At 45.0% G+C, this 13860-nt stretch overlaps 1 protein-coding gene across 1 annotated transcript in view; it reads right to left on the bottom strand.

The window, feature by feature from the left end:
* Positions 1-1756: 1756 nt before the first annotated feature.
* LOC139647429 (collagen alpha-1(XI) chain-like) overlaps positions 1757-13860 on the bottom strand; it is a 30558-nt gene continuing 18454 nt past the window's right edge. Inside the window, 35 exon segments of the mRNA XM_071523326.1 lie at positions 1757-2697; positions 3247-3480; positions 3999-4067; positions 4280-4392; positions 4678-4846; positions 4849-4989; positions 5256-5309; positions 5412-5447; positions 5571-5624; positions 5774-5881; positions 5974-6027; positions 6354-6407; positions 6521-6628; positions 6706-6759; positions 7043-7096; positions 7233-7286; positions 7507-7560; positions 8206-8313; positions 8480-8533; positions 9233-9286; positions 9380-9433; positions 9560-9613; positions 9742-9849; positions 10181-10234; positions 10377-10430; positions 10535-10642; positions 10895-11002; positions 11341-11394; positions 11865-11954; positions 12074-12181; positions 12277-12330; positions 12497-12550; positions 13334-13387; positions 13478-13522; positions 13701-13754. Of these exon segments, the coding sequence (XP_071379427.1) occupies positions 2551-2697; positions 3247-3480; positions 3999-4067; positions 4280-4392; positions 4678-4846; positions 4849-4989; positions 5256-5309; positions 5412-5447; positions 5571-5624; positions 5774-5881; positions 5974-6027; positions 6354-6407; positions 6521-6628; positions 6706-6759; positions 7043-7096; positions 7233-7286; positions 7507-7560; positions 8206-8313; positions 8480-8533; positions 9233-9286; positions 9380-9433; positions 9560-9613; positions 9742-9849; positions 10181-10234; positions 10377-10430; positions 10535-10642; positions 10895-11002; positions 11341-11394; positions 11865-11954; positions 12074-12181; positions 12277-12330; positions 12497-12550; positions 13334-13387; positions 13478-13522; positions 13701-13754 (2826 nt within the window). The 3' untranslated portion in view covers positions 1757-2550.

Raw genomic sequence — 13860 nt, 5'->3', positions numbered from 1 at the left:
TCATGGTATTTTCTTACCTTGCATAAAGAGACAGTAAACAGCAGCAGCACCCAGAGGGCTCCAGGTGGACCCATCTTCCTCTTCCTCGTTCCTCCAGTTCCCAGGTTTATCTTACCCCAGGTTTGCACTTGGGGGAGAAAAACAAAAAGCCTGCTGTGGCCTGTGGAGCACTTGGGAGGGACTCTTGAATGTGTATTTCAGGTCCTTCTGGGCATCCTAAACTCCTAAAAAGCTGGTCTAGTGACTGGGCTGGATAGTGTGATAGTGTGGCTGAATCCCCTCTAGCTGTGGAGCAACACAGTCCGGGTGTTGGCTGCATACTGAGGAGAGACACTCAGACGCTCACTGGAAAGGACAACTGTCTTGGAGAAGGTGAAATGGGGGATGGAGGAAAGGAGGAGTTGAAGAAAAGGATGATTATCTGTTACGTCAACACTGGCAGCAGATATCTCACTGAGCAGTGTGTGTGTGTGTGTGTGTGTGTGTGTGTGACAGTGACAGATCTTGTATGTGAGATAGCGCTGTTGGATTTGGCCTATTAAACTGCACTATAGGACTTGGGGAATTTGTCTATATTTGCAATGCATTTCTGTCTTTGTGTTTTTTTGCAGGAGTTCAATATCAAAGTTAATACCAGGAGAAGAGAGCCTTAAGGGGGAAAAAAAAATCCACCAAAAACAAAAGCAATTACAGTGCTAGAGTATAGAGAGGAAGATATCGGTCAGCAGCCATAACTATATCAGAGAACAATGGATGTATCAAGGGGGTGACAAAGTGACAGCGCAAGGGACAGAAATATATGAAGAGATAAAACCAAAACAAATATTAGACCTTCCATCCTCTTGCCTTCCCCTTTGCTGTCACATTTATCTCTGTAGACATTCCCGTCGATCTTGAGTGCACAAACTGAAAAAAAGGAATGAAATATTGAGCGATGGCAGACCAATTATTCTCCTTGAAAGAGGTTAAAATTTAGCTGACGTTCTGCAAATACATTGAAACTGGAAGGGGTTTTAAAAATATGCAGATTCCTCCACTTGCTGCCACCCTTGGTGTACTTAACCACGGCTGTGACTGACTTTCACACCCATGTCACGTCATCTATATTTCATGACTGAAAAATAGCAGCTAAATGATCCTGGCTGCGCTCTGTTCATCCACTTCCTCTCATTAAAGTTTTACAGCATTGGGGATTTTTTTTTCCTGTTCGCAGTACGTACACACAAGCAGAAGTCTGCAGAAGTCTAGGGCTAGACGAGGAGAGCAGTGAGACTGAGCGGGGAGAGAGAGACAGAGAGAGAAAGAGAGAGAGAGAGAGCGAGAGAGAGAGAGATGGAATAGGAATGGGGGAGATGAGGGTCACCAGAAAGGGTGAAATATATGAATGAGGGGAGATTGGGCGAGGAAGGGAGAATTATGAATGATGCATGCTCCAACGACAGAGCACAATGAATATAGAATAAGTACACACACACACACACTCACACACACACACACACACACATCACATTATTACATCCGATCAAAGTGCAGAAATAAAATCAGCATACTGACATGGGGTTCTCCTGCTTGGAAATCACATCAAGCGCAGGAGCAGCAGGTGTAGGAAAGATAGCGCTCCTTCCTTCCTCCTGTCCTGCCTCCGCTCCTCCGAGCCTTTCTCCGAGGGATTTGGTTGGCAAATGTATTCAATAAAACTAAATTTCAGCAGATTAACTTAAATGTACATCTTGTACTTTTATTAAAATATGTTACTCAGTCACTTTCCCCCCACAAATATGCATAGAACGACCTTGAGGCAATCGTGTACCAGAGTTTGGCTTGTTATGTTGAAAAATATAAAAAAAACATGGCTTCACAATATTTAAAAAAAAAAAGAATGCACTGTCCCAGTTCCCTTTAACAATGAAATGAACTCTGCAAGGAGTTACATAATAGCACCGTGATGAATTACACTCCAATATACATCACATAACATAATTATAACAACACAATAACATTAACAAACAGGTAAAGACAACACAACAAAATGAGGTTTGATGACAACACAGGGTGAATGTTGCTGAAACGTAGTGTGTGTTGTGGTGTTTTCAAAGTTTCAATGTTTCACTGCTGGTCATACTGCGCAGTGGAATGAGAGTGAGAATGAGTGAGAAATTATGTGTAGATGTGGATGAGTGCATGGATGAACGAATGAATGAACAGACTGACGGATAAAACTGTGAAAGCACCGCTCACTCCTTCAAAGAGGAATCACAGACATAATGTGTGTAACAGAGGATATGGCTGAGAGTCACTGATAACAACAGATTTATGCCCTGCTTTTAAAACACAATATGAGAGTCAAAGTTGTGAGAGATGAATGTTTGAATAACAACAGTGTGAGTGAATGAAATGTGTGTATAAATGAAAGAAGGAACACTGTTCTAGGTAAATCTATTTATAAATATGTGGCATCAGGTAAGTCTTGAATGTAGTTTTCTCCCTGCAGGTAAAAAGTGTCCATGGCTCTTTTTCCAATTTACTCCCGTTGTCGGCTCCCCAGTTCGGTTAACCGTTGTAGCAGACTGGGCCGACTTGGAAGCCAAATTTCTGGTTCCCATTTCCAAAATCGGACACAGCCACATCGATGATGGGGAGCGTGTCAGACTGCGGAGCGTCAAACTCCATAACTGTCCTCTCCTGCCCCGACCGAGTCTACAGCAGAGAGAAACAATTACATTAAGTGTGAGTGTGTGTATGTGTGTGTGTCAGGGTTGGGGTCAATTCATGAATTAACTCATTAACTCATTAACATTTTATTCAATGAAATTCTGTGAAATTCCATGTTTTTTTAGTTTTTTCTCACCACATATCTGAGATTACATGTAGTGTTATATATTATCAATACTGAATATCATAAAATGTTAAAGTACATTATGATTGAATGTATTTGATTTGTTTACGTGTCTTTTATTTGAGTCATAATGTTTGATTTATAATGTTTATCAAGTCAAGACAAACTCTCTTAGAAGTGGAATTTCATGGAATTCCATTCTGTTTCTTGTCATTCCGATTCAATTCCAATTCTGTTTCCATAGAGCTGGGTGACATTCCAATTCCAATTCCAACTCCAGGCATTGAACTGGAATTTACCATACATTCTCAATTCAATTCATGAATGGACCCAACCCCAGTGTATGTGTGTGTGAGAGCGCGCAGGCTTACACTCAAACGTATGTGTGTGTGTGTGTGTGTGTTTCTCACCTGACATCCGTCATACTGCGCACCGATGTAATGTGCGTTCTCGTGTGTCAGCTCCTCCCCGTTGCTGCCCCTGAAGCGCAGTGCGTGCTCGTGGCCGTAGGTGGCGGTGTGCAGCCAGGCGGCAGAGTTGAGGCAGTGGTAGGTGAAGGTCTGCTTGGCTGTAGCGCTCAGCAGCTTCAGGAAGGTCAGCTGGACCACGTGGATTGGGACGCCGTCTGACCCAGAGTAGGAAAACTGGGGGCGGGGGGGGGGGGCACCCACACATACACAGTATGATCTCATGCACAAATACACATATTCACACAAACACACATGTAATTTTCCACTTCACTATCCATATAAGGAGTGTGATGTTCCCATGTCTACCCAATCCCAAAAACTGCACACACACACACACACACACACGGACACACACACACACACGCACACACTGACTAGGTTTTCCACCTTATCCTCACATTCTGTGCCCTTGTTTTCACCCTTGTTTGTGTCTTTGTATAAAACTATCTATTACTATTGCTGTCCTATAAGTTCAGTTCAGCCTACTCAGATAGTTCTATCTCTGTACGCTGTTCACCATAGCTATATATATATGCAATAATAAAACTTGAATACTAGACAACAGTGAACCAGAGACTGTTTCTCATTTCCACAACAGGCTCATTTCCACAACAATATACTGTATAAACACACACACACACACACACACACACACACACACACACCAATAGCATGCAAAAATATCACAATACCTGTTTTCCTTTCCTGAATTTACTGTACCAGTTGCCCGGCTTTTCCCCTTTCCAGGCCGCTAGCCTCACCTGATGGCAAACAAGCAAGAACGTCAACGACAAGTTCACCCACAGATGATGACTGAATAATGTTTCATCTCTTTCAGAGCAAACAATCAGGTGACATTTTGGACACTGTGACGTTGCCAGTAGCTTTGAATAGTCTCTAATAGTATCAAACGCTCAAAAATGATACTGTATCAAAGAAATTTACTTGTGTGTGTGTGCGCGAGTAAACTAACCGACTGGAACTTTTTGTCAGGGTACAGACACGTCTCTCCCTGTGCAGTGAAGTTACAAAACACCTTGAAGGAGTCTCTGTGGCAACCCTGATTAGGATCTATCCAGTACTCACCTAGAAAGCGAGAGAGAGAGAGAGAGACAGAGAGAGAGAAGAGGGGAGGGTCATAAACCTCTATAACACCATTAACAACAACAACAACACAAGACAAACAGAGAAAGCACAGATACAGACGATGCTAGACATACATACGGAGAAGTAAACACACAGACAGCCAGTCACACAGTCAGCTAGACAGAGAAGAAGACAGGCAGACAGTCAGTCAGACAGACCTGCAGCGCATCAGACAGACAGGTAGGTAGATACACAGATGACCAGAGGCACAGATTGATAAAGTACCATCAGGGAGTTCTGGTTGGAGGAGGTAGAGCTCCTTGCAGGTGCGGGCGGGGCTGTGGTACGTCCCCAGGGGGTTACGCAGACCCTCCACCTCCACTCTCATAGACGACAGAGACGCAAACACCTCCTCCATGCCCTGCTCCTCCTTCTCCTTCACCCCCCCTCCTGCCCTGCCTGGTCCCCTTGCATCCACTCCTCCTCTCCTCCGTCCATCCCATTCTCCTCTTCCAGTGCGGCGCCATCCACCGAGGTGTGGGTTCTCCTTCTCCTCCCTCGCTCTGGCAGAGAGACCGTCCCAGCTGCTGCCAGGCCCTGAGGAAGGGAGGAGGGGAGGGGAGGGGAGGGGAGAGGAGAGGAGAGGAGAGGAGAGGAGGGGAGGGGAGGGGAGAGGAGAGGAGAGGAGAGGAGAGGAGAGGAGAGGAGAGGAGAGGAGAGGAGAGGAGAGGAGAGGAGAGAGGAGAGGAGGGAGAGAAGAGGAGAGGAGAGGATAAGAAAACAGAAACAAAGTTGCGATAGCTGTAAATAAATAGAGGTTGTATAGTTGTGGAATGTACTATATTTGTGTATGGAGAACTCACTGGTGGTCCTGGAGGGCCTGCAGGCCCAGTGTCTCCTCTGGCACCAATCGGACCCTACACACATACACACAGAGAGTAAATTGATCAGTTTAGGGTGCTGGTGGAGGGGTATGAGGATCAAACGTGATAAGACTGAATTCTGAAAGTCACAGTTACCTGATTTCCTTTAGAGCCTTTCTGACCAACAGCACCCTGTGAGAGTTAAAGACAGAGAGACACAGAGAGAGGATGGGTGACGACCCAGCAAGCCCAGCACTAGCAGCAGTCTTGTATGTTGGTTGTGCATCTAAAATCAGGTTTATTCTGCATACTCACAGACAGACCCTGGGGGCCGGGGGGGCCGTTGGGACCTGCCAGCCCGACTGCACCCTGAAACGAAAAACACAAAGAAAAGGAACTCTCACTAAAATGAGTATGTGGATGTTTTGAATTAAAGGAACATAAGGAATTGCCTCTTTTATAGAGGAGTTTTTATGTGTGTATGTGTATGTGTGTGTGTGTGTGTGTGTTTTCCCCACTTCATCTCCTTTGGGACCCTGTAGCCCCTGGTTTCCTGGCAGTCCTCTGTCTCCCTTCTCTCCAGTGTCTCCTGGTGGCCCTATCAGGCCTATCAGACCACCATGGCCCTACACAGATGACACGCACATGGTCAGGGTCAAAGGTCAAAGTCAAGATCAAGATCAGTGTGCATGTTTGCATGTGTGCAGTATGTCCTCACCTTGTCTCCCTTCCTGCCCGGATCTCCCTTTAGCCCTGGTAATCCTGGGGGGCCCTTAGGAAAAGAGGTCATGCTAGGGTCAGACACAAGTTACAGATGGGGGTCGACGCATGTACAAATCCCTTCACCTACCACTGCAACAAAGAAATAACTTGCAGTGGACTGAGGGTGAAGAGTCTTCCTTTTAGGCCTTTCGACAAGTAAGGCAAGAAATGAGAAATCATAGAGATGCTACTGAGTGTCAGTTTTACTGATTTCACTATACTACCAATAAATGTATTTACTCTGAAATTCTAGTGAGTTTTCTTCCATGTTGGCATCCATGTTGAAAACTACTGAGAAGTGATACTTGATGTGTCTTGATGTGTAAGCCATCTTACCATGGGACCTGGTGGTCCTGTCTGTCCAGGCGGTCCATTTACACCTTGCTCACCCTAATGTGAGACACAGAGAGAGAATTGATTTCTTGACCAGACAGGCAGTCTGCCTGCATCACTTCATTCACGCTCTGCTGGTCTCTTCTCCGCTGATGTTAAAGGTGACTTACTGCAGGGCCGGGGATCCCTCTTAAACCCTGGGGGCCAGGCTTCCCAGAGTTCCCCTGGGCACCCACGGGCCCTGTCTTCCCTATGAAGCCCTCCGATCCAGGAGACCCCTGAAACAGAAGAGGATGATGTCTAGAAGCCTAGAACATTCAGCGGTTATTATACAAGCTTTTGTTCGTCACCTTACCTTTGTTCCTTTCAGGCCTGCCTTTCCCTCCTTCCCTGCTTTCCCCAAGTGGCCCTGAAGAAAAACATTTTAAAACCGTTCAACTGTAGTCCCTCTCTCACATATACACACTGATGCACATACACACACACACACACACACACGCACACACTGTTGGAAAGCCTTAAGTTTTCCCATCCAAGACAACTCCCTCCCACCTCACTCTTAGGAGGGAAGGAGGTCATGAAGAATGAGAAATCTCAGTACATCAGAGATGGATGCAGGGCAAAGGCCATCTGATGCAATGCTGATTGTATGCCTCACACACACCTACACACATATAGACATACACACACACCCTTCGCCCAGGCGGTCCAGTTGGTCCGGGTTCCCCTGATGCTCCTGGTGGTCCCTGGGAAAGAACAAGAAACTGGTTATAGGGCCCATCATTGTGATATATAATGATGACATCTTTCATTATCGTGAATTAAAGAGGGTAGTGCAATGTCATGGATGTCATGGTGTGTAGTGTTATGGAGGGAACTCACAGATTTTCCTGGGTCTCCTGTGTCCCCCTTAGACCCGGGCAAACCATCCACACCCTAGTGAGGAAAGAAAGGGAATGGCATGGGAAAAGTACATTTTTCTTGTATCAGTAAATAAAGTTGCAATTGATATGATGGGAGAATGATGAGACACTGTGGGAACATTCTGAGACACTTGATGAAGTGAAAGTGAATACAGAAAAGGTAGAGGAAGACGAAGGGGAAGATGAAGACCAAGGGGAAGAGGAAGAGGAAGAGGAAGAGCAGGCACACTCACATTGGGTCCAGCCTCTCCTGGCTGTCCTGAGTCCCCTGGGAAACCTATTGGACCCTGTGGAGAGAGAGAGAGGGGGGAGGGGGGTTGTTGATAACATTAATAGTAAAGTATAGTTTGTTAATTATCATATCAGAATAGTATAGTGTAGTGTAGTATAATATGGTAGAGTATAGTAAAGCATAACATTATAGTATAGTTTAGTACCTTAGTTTAGTACCTTATAGTACATTAAAATACAGTATAGTATAGCATATCATAGTACAATATAGTATATTATTGCATTGTATTGTATTGCATTGTATTGTATTATATTGCATTGTATTGCATGGTATCATATCGTATCGCAATGTATTGTATAGTACAGTATATCACATCGTATCATATTGTATTGCATCGTATCATATAGTGCAGTAGAGTATCGCATTGTATCATATTGTACCGCACTGTATTGCATCACATTGTACAGTATCGCATCGTATCGTACCATATTGCATCATATCGAATCATATCGTAGCGTAGTGTAGCGTATCACATCACATCACATCACATCGTATAGTATAGTGCATCATATTAAATCATATCACATCATATCTTATCATATCTTATCATATCACATCATATCATATCGTATCGCATTGTATCATATCATTGACGGTATTGGCATCGTGAAGACATGGAGTGATATTTGAGGTTCCTCACAGAATTGCCCTTGGCTCCGTCCTCCCCCTGGGTCCCTCTGCCTCCTGGAGGACCAGCTGCTCCTGGGAGGCCCGAGTCTCCCTTCTCCCCCTGGTCCCCCTTCTCTCCCTACAGCAGCAAAAGGACAAGAGTGAGCCATAAAGAGGGATGGAGAAGAGGAAGAGAGGACACTTTTAAAAATGGAGGTTGGTGGGAGCAAGTTGCTGTTGTAAGTTGCAAGATGTTTCTGATGAGGGTGTGGCCAGTACAAAAAATAAATAAATAAATAACTTACTTGTCCTCCTGACAAGCCCACTGGTCCTGGGTCACCCGACTCTCCATCCTCCCCCTAAGAGAGAGGGGGTTGAGTTTAACACCACTTTATCATGACAATTGCATGTCGATATTTTTCATCTTACAAATAAATACACAAACGCAGACATTCAAAGACCTACCCAAAGTCCCCCACCCCACCCCACCCCAACCTATACTGAACACACACACAAACACATACACAAACACACACACACGCGCGCGCGCGTGCACACACACACACACAGACACACACACACACACACACACACACACAAACAAACAAACATACATAAACACATCCTAAACGAATCCAGTCGAATCCAGATGTTTTGAAAAATGCAGTTACCCAATAAAACACAATGCTTTTTATAGGCCCATATATTCTCCAAACCCAGCAGTTCCTTCATTGCTTTATAACATGCAAAGTCCTAATCTTTGCTCTTACTAAAGACTTAAACATCTTCACCACCTGTATCCACCCTTTGCTTCCTACTCAGGTGAACTGAAACTTTACCCCTGACCGAGAAGAAAATTTAGCAGTTGGCACTTTCTTTTTCGCTTTCTACTGGGTTTGAACCCCAAAATGAACCCAGAAGAGGTCAATCTCTCCAAGATGAGAAAGAAAATGAGAGAGTTAAGAGAGAGAGAGTTAAGAGAGAGAGAGTAATAAACTGTGAAGCAGCAGTTTTTCCTGTCATACAGGAGTCATACAGGAGTTAGTCAGTTTCCGTACCTTCTCTCCCAGACTGCCTGGCTGTCCCACCATCCCTACTCGACCCACTGGACCCTACACAGCACAGAGGGGAACACAGGATTTTTTGAGAATGCACTGTATGTGTTTGAGTGACTGAGGATGTGTGAATATGTGTGCGGGATTTACCTGTCCCCCGATAGGTCCTTGGGGACCTGTGGGGCCTAGTTGTCCAGGAGGACCCTAAAACCACGTAGATAGGTACAAGATATGTCATGCAGGAAAAATTACATCCGTTTTAATCCTTTGTGTAAATGAATTAAAAATTTAATGAAAAAACACTGCTGACATAGCAGGATATGAGCTCACCATCAATCCCCCATGTCCGCTCTCCCCCTTTTCTCCTGGTAGACCAGGCATGCCCTTGGAACACACACACACACGCACACACACACACACACAGGATTAGATTATAGAGCTCGATGTTCACCCCATCTCTTCAGAAGGCCTTGTTTCAACAGTCTGCACCCTGATTGGTTCATCCATCTCACCTGTAATCCTATTGGCCCTTTGGAGCCCTTGTAGCCACGGAGTCCCTCGTCTCCTTTCTGACCATACATGCCCTGCTGGCCCCGGGGACCCAACTCTCCATCCACACCCTGGGACGCAGAGGAGGGGAGAGAAGAGGACAAAGAGACAGAGTGAGTGTCTTTTGTAACTCTGAAATGATCAAATACATGCACAGAGATTATCACTTAATGTCTCTTGAATTTAAAGTTTAATGGTTTGATTAATGTGTAATAAGAGTATAAAAAATGAATGACTGTCTGAAATCTGAATAAAATTATTTTTTCCTCATGCCCTGAAAATTTGACTTTTTGGACATTACTTTTCAAGGTCTTCATCAGATATGTGCTGCGCTTTGGGCTGTTTTACCTCTGAAGTGATAAGTCCTAGATAAATAAAACACCAGGAGCACCGCAGACTCACCGGTAGTCCTGGCTGACCGATAGGCCCCTGACTGCCAGTGGGCCCCGGGGGGCCCTGCGGACAGAGATAGAGAGAGAGAGAGAGAGAGAGAGAGAGAGAGAGAGAGAGAGAGAGAGAGAAAGGCAAGCATGATGAGAAAGACATTAGTGATGGAGGACAGTAAGTGTCTATGGTGCTTCTCTAGATCCAGACTTACTGCTTCCCCTTTGTCTCCTTTGCTGCCTTTCTGCCCCGGTCCACCTTGCTCTCCCTGTGGGTGCACACAGAGACGACACACAGTGTATCAACATGGTACAAACACACACCCACACACTCTCTCTCTCTCTCACACACACTCGCATACACATAGATTACCTTATCCCCGTCATCTCCTGGAGGTCCTGCAGGGCCAGCAGCTCCAAGCAGTCCTACAGGTCCTTGGTCTCCATCCTGACCCGCCGGTCCAATCGGTCCCTTCTCTCCCTGAAACACACACATTCAACACCTGTCAATGCACATACATACTATGCATACAAAAACACACACACACACACACACAAAATACTAGAAAAAAATCTAGAAAAAAATGGGTAAATGGTGTTCCTCTCCATCAATACTTGACCTGATGTACAGAGAGGAGTAGAGATTGACAGTGTCTTGCAATCTGATGGAAAATGAATGAAGTCTAAGGGGAAACAACTAAACAGCAGACAAGTGAGAGTGAGATGGACTTACAGGCTCCCCCTTCTCTCCCATTGGTCCTGGTCCACCGATGGCTCCAGCCCGCCCAGGCTGGCCGATGGCACCAGCTGGTCCTGGAGGGCCTCTCTCACCTGTCGCCCCCTAGGGACAGAAAGCACAGCGTGTTGGTCTTTGAACATCTTGTCAAATAACTGGAAAGCACAGAGGCCGTGAAGGGATGGCTATTGAAAAATTATACTTGTTGGTACTAAAATGTCTTTGATATTTATATTGATTTTAATGCATCACAAGATATCCACTTGTCTACTTCTGCTTCAAAAGGCAGACGGCCATCTTATAAAACGCATGAAATATTGCACAGAAAATAATTTGTTCAACTGTTTAAACAAATATGCTTTCATTCAACAAATAAAGTGACGCAACAGGTTTTAGAAGCAATATTGAATTGAAAGAGTGGTAGCAAATGAGGGTTCACTCACTATGATTCCCGGGGATCCAGTAGGTCCTGCGCCTCCTTTCAGACCAGCAGGACCCTGGGGAGAATTTGGTTTGTATGTAGGGTTGTTACAAATAATAATAATGATAATGATACATTTTATTTGTATAGCGCTTTCTAAGGTACTCAAAGACACTTCACAGCAAAAAACGTCAAAAAAGAGAAAGAATCTCAAAAATTAGAAAGAATAACATTAAGTTGAAAACAGAAAGATAAAATGTCTCATAGCAATATAGAAATGACAATAAGAATCATGAGATAAAACATCAACTGAAAAAAATAGAAAACAGATGCAAACTGGATAGAGAGGGATAGAGATAAAAGGATATAACTGAATAACTGAAGAAAATGGAGGAGAATAAGGGAGAAAATTATATATAAAAGGCCTTTGTGAACAGGTGAGTTTTGAGAGCTTTTCTGAAGGTGGACAGTCTCCAGGAACGAACCCTGCCTTTGTACTGCATTGATATGTGCAGGTGTGTGTGTGTGTGTGTGTGTGTGTGTTACCATAGCACCGGTGGCTCCTCTGCTCCCCCTGAAGCCTCTCAGTCCTGGAGGACCATTCTTCCCAGAGGTGCCTGGTGTTCCTGGGTCGCCCTGGGAAGAACCAGCAGATAATACAATGTACCGTCAAAACACATCCAAATGATGATGATGATGATGATGAAGATGATGATGATGATGATCTGTACGTATGTGTGACTGTGTGTACCCACCTTCCCTCCTTCCTTCCCAGCAGCCCCGGGTAAACCCTGCTCTCCAGGTACCCCCGGTGACCCTGGGTGGCCTCTGTCCCCTGTCGGCCCAGTCTCTCCTGATTTGCCCTGGAACACACACACACACAGAAGTCATCAGGTCTACTGGATCAATACATACATTAAGTAAATTAAAAAAAACATGCTGCTGTCCAGGTCCTCACCTGTGGCCCCACCACACCTGATGGTCCCGGAGGTCCCGTCTTCCCTTGGAATCCCTGCAAACACACAGAAGACAGATAATAACATAATGAGGTGTGTGTTGAAGTGTGCTGAAGTCCCTCAGGGGAAACTTAGCTGTAGGAGCGGAGAACGAGGCTGACAGCAAGACTCTGCCCGACTGATGACCTCTTATGAGCTGTAATAATATTTGACCTCACTCACCGGCTCTCCTCTCTGACCTGGGTGACCTGGAAGTCCATCCTTGCCAGCTGGACCCTACACACACACACACACACACACACACACGCAGACAAGGGTCAGAAAATAAATGAGGGTTCAGGGCAAAAATGCCCTTGAAAGTTCATAAAATGCCTATGAAATTAAAAATGAAGGGGCAGAAAATGCTCTAGATAATTATAGCACCCTTCTTTGCATTTCACCCCGGTCACATTTTATTCATTGAGTTGTCAAATATTCACATAGAAATGCGACTGCTATCCCCCGTAGGTGACTCATGGCAGCCTTTGCCTGGGGATTCTTATGTGGAGCGGTTTCTGATCAGAAAACAACCGAACATATAGCCTGAAGCAGCAGAAAATGTTGGCACCACGCAGCCGGCAGAAGAAGAAGAAAATGCCAACCCAACACAAACCACTGAGTCAACGAAAAATAAAACAACCAATATCGTAAATAACTCAACAAGGAGAGGTGGATGAAGATGGACTGGTTGGGGACAGAGGGAGGAAAACAGCACCATGCTCTTCTGTAAGGCCATGAGTTTCCAGCAGTGGGAAAGAAGTGTGGGATATATGGTAGATTCTAATTTAAAATAAAACAAATCTTAGTGGCACAAATTGAGTTCATTTGCCAATATCCAATACAAATATATTATTTTATAGCTCAATAATTCCAAAAAGAACCAAAATGCCCCTAAAAATCAGATCAAGGGGCCAAAAAAGTTCATTTCTTACCTATGACTAATGAATCAACTCTCAATGTGTGTGTGTGTGTGTGTGTGTGTGTGTGTGTGTGTGTGTGTGTGTGTGTGTTTTCACTCACACTGGATCCTTTAGGTCCTGGCTCTCCATTCCTTCCTTGTGGCCCTTGAGGCCCCTGAAGAAACATAACCAACCAATCTATCAGTCAATCAGCTGATCAACCAGTCAATTAATGAATCAATCAACTGCATGGTGTATATCTTACCCTCTCCCCAGGAGGTCCTGGGGGCCCGTCATGTCCTGAGGAGCCCTAAGAAAAGGGAAGAAGGAAAGAGAACATGGAGGGAAGGATGGAAAGAAAGTGGTGGAGCATGGTTAATGGGGATTGATTATTCACCCATTAACGTTTAACACAGTTTTACTAATAGCTGTGCAGTTCTACTATTGATGATTTATTGGTGATTAGACAGTGAGGAGAGTCAGCTGACCTTTGCCCCTGATTTTCCTGTGGGCCCTCTTGCCCCCCTGCCGCCTCGCGCTCCCTGCCGGAGGAGAAACATGAGTGAGAACACACCCAGAACGGCCATTAAGTTTTATTGTCCTGAGACAGCAGGAGTGTTCCTGACAGGCAGAGACAGAGGCAGCACT

Source organism: Centroberyx affinis, unplaced genomic scaffold (genome assembly GCF_046629955.1).
Source record: "Centroberyx affinis isolate AG114_WGS23_722 - 3 ecotype Tasmania unplaced genomic scaffold, CSIRO-AGI_Caff_v1 ptg000100l_1, whole genome shotgun sequence".
NCBI lineage: Eukaryota > Metazoa > Chordata > Actinopteri > Beryciformes > Berycidae > Centroberyx > Centroberyx affinis.
Note: the sequence above shows the minus strand (reverse complement) of the source record. Positions and strands in the feature narration are given on the sequence as shown.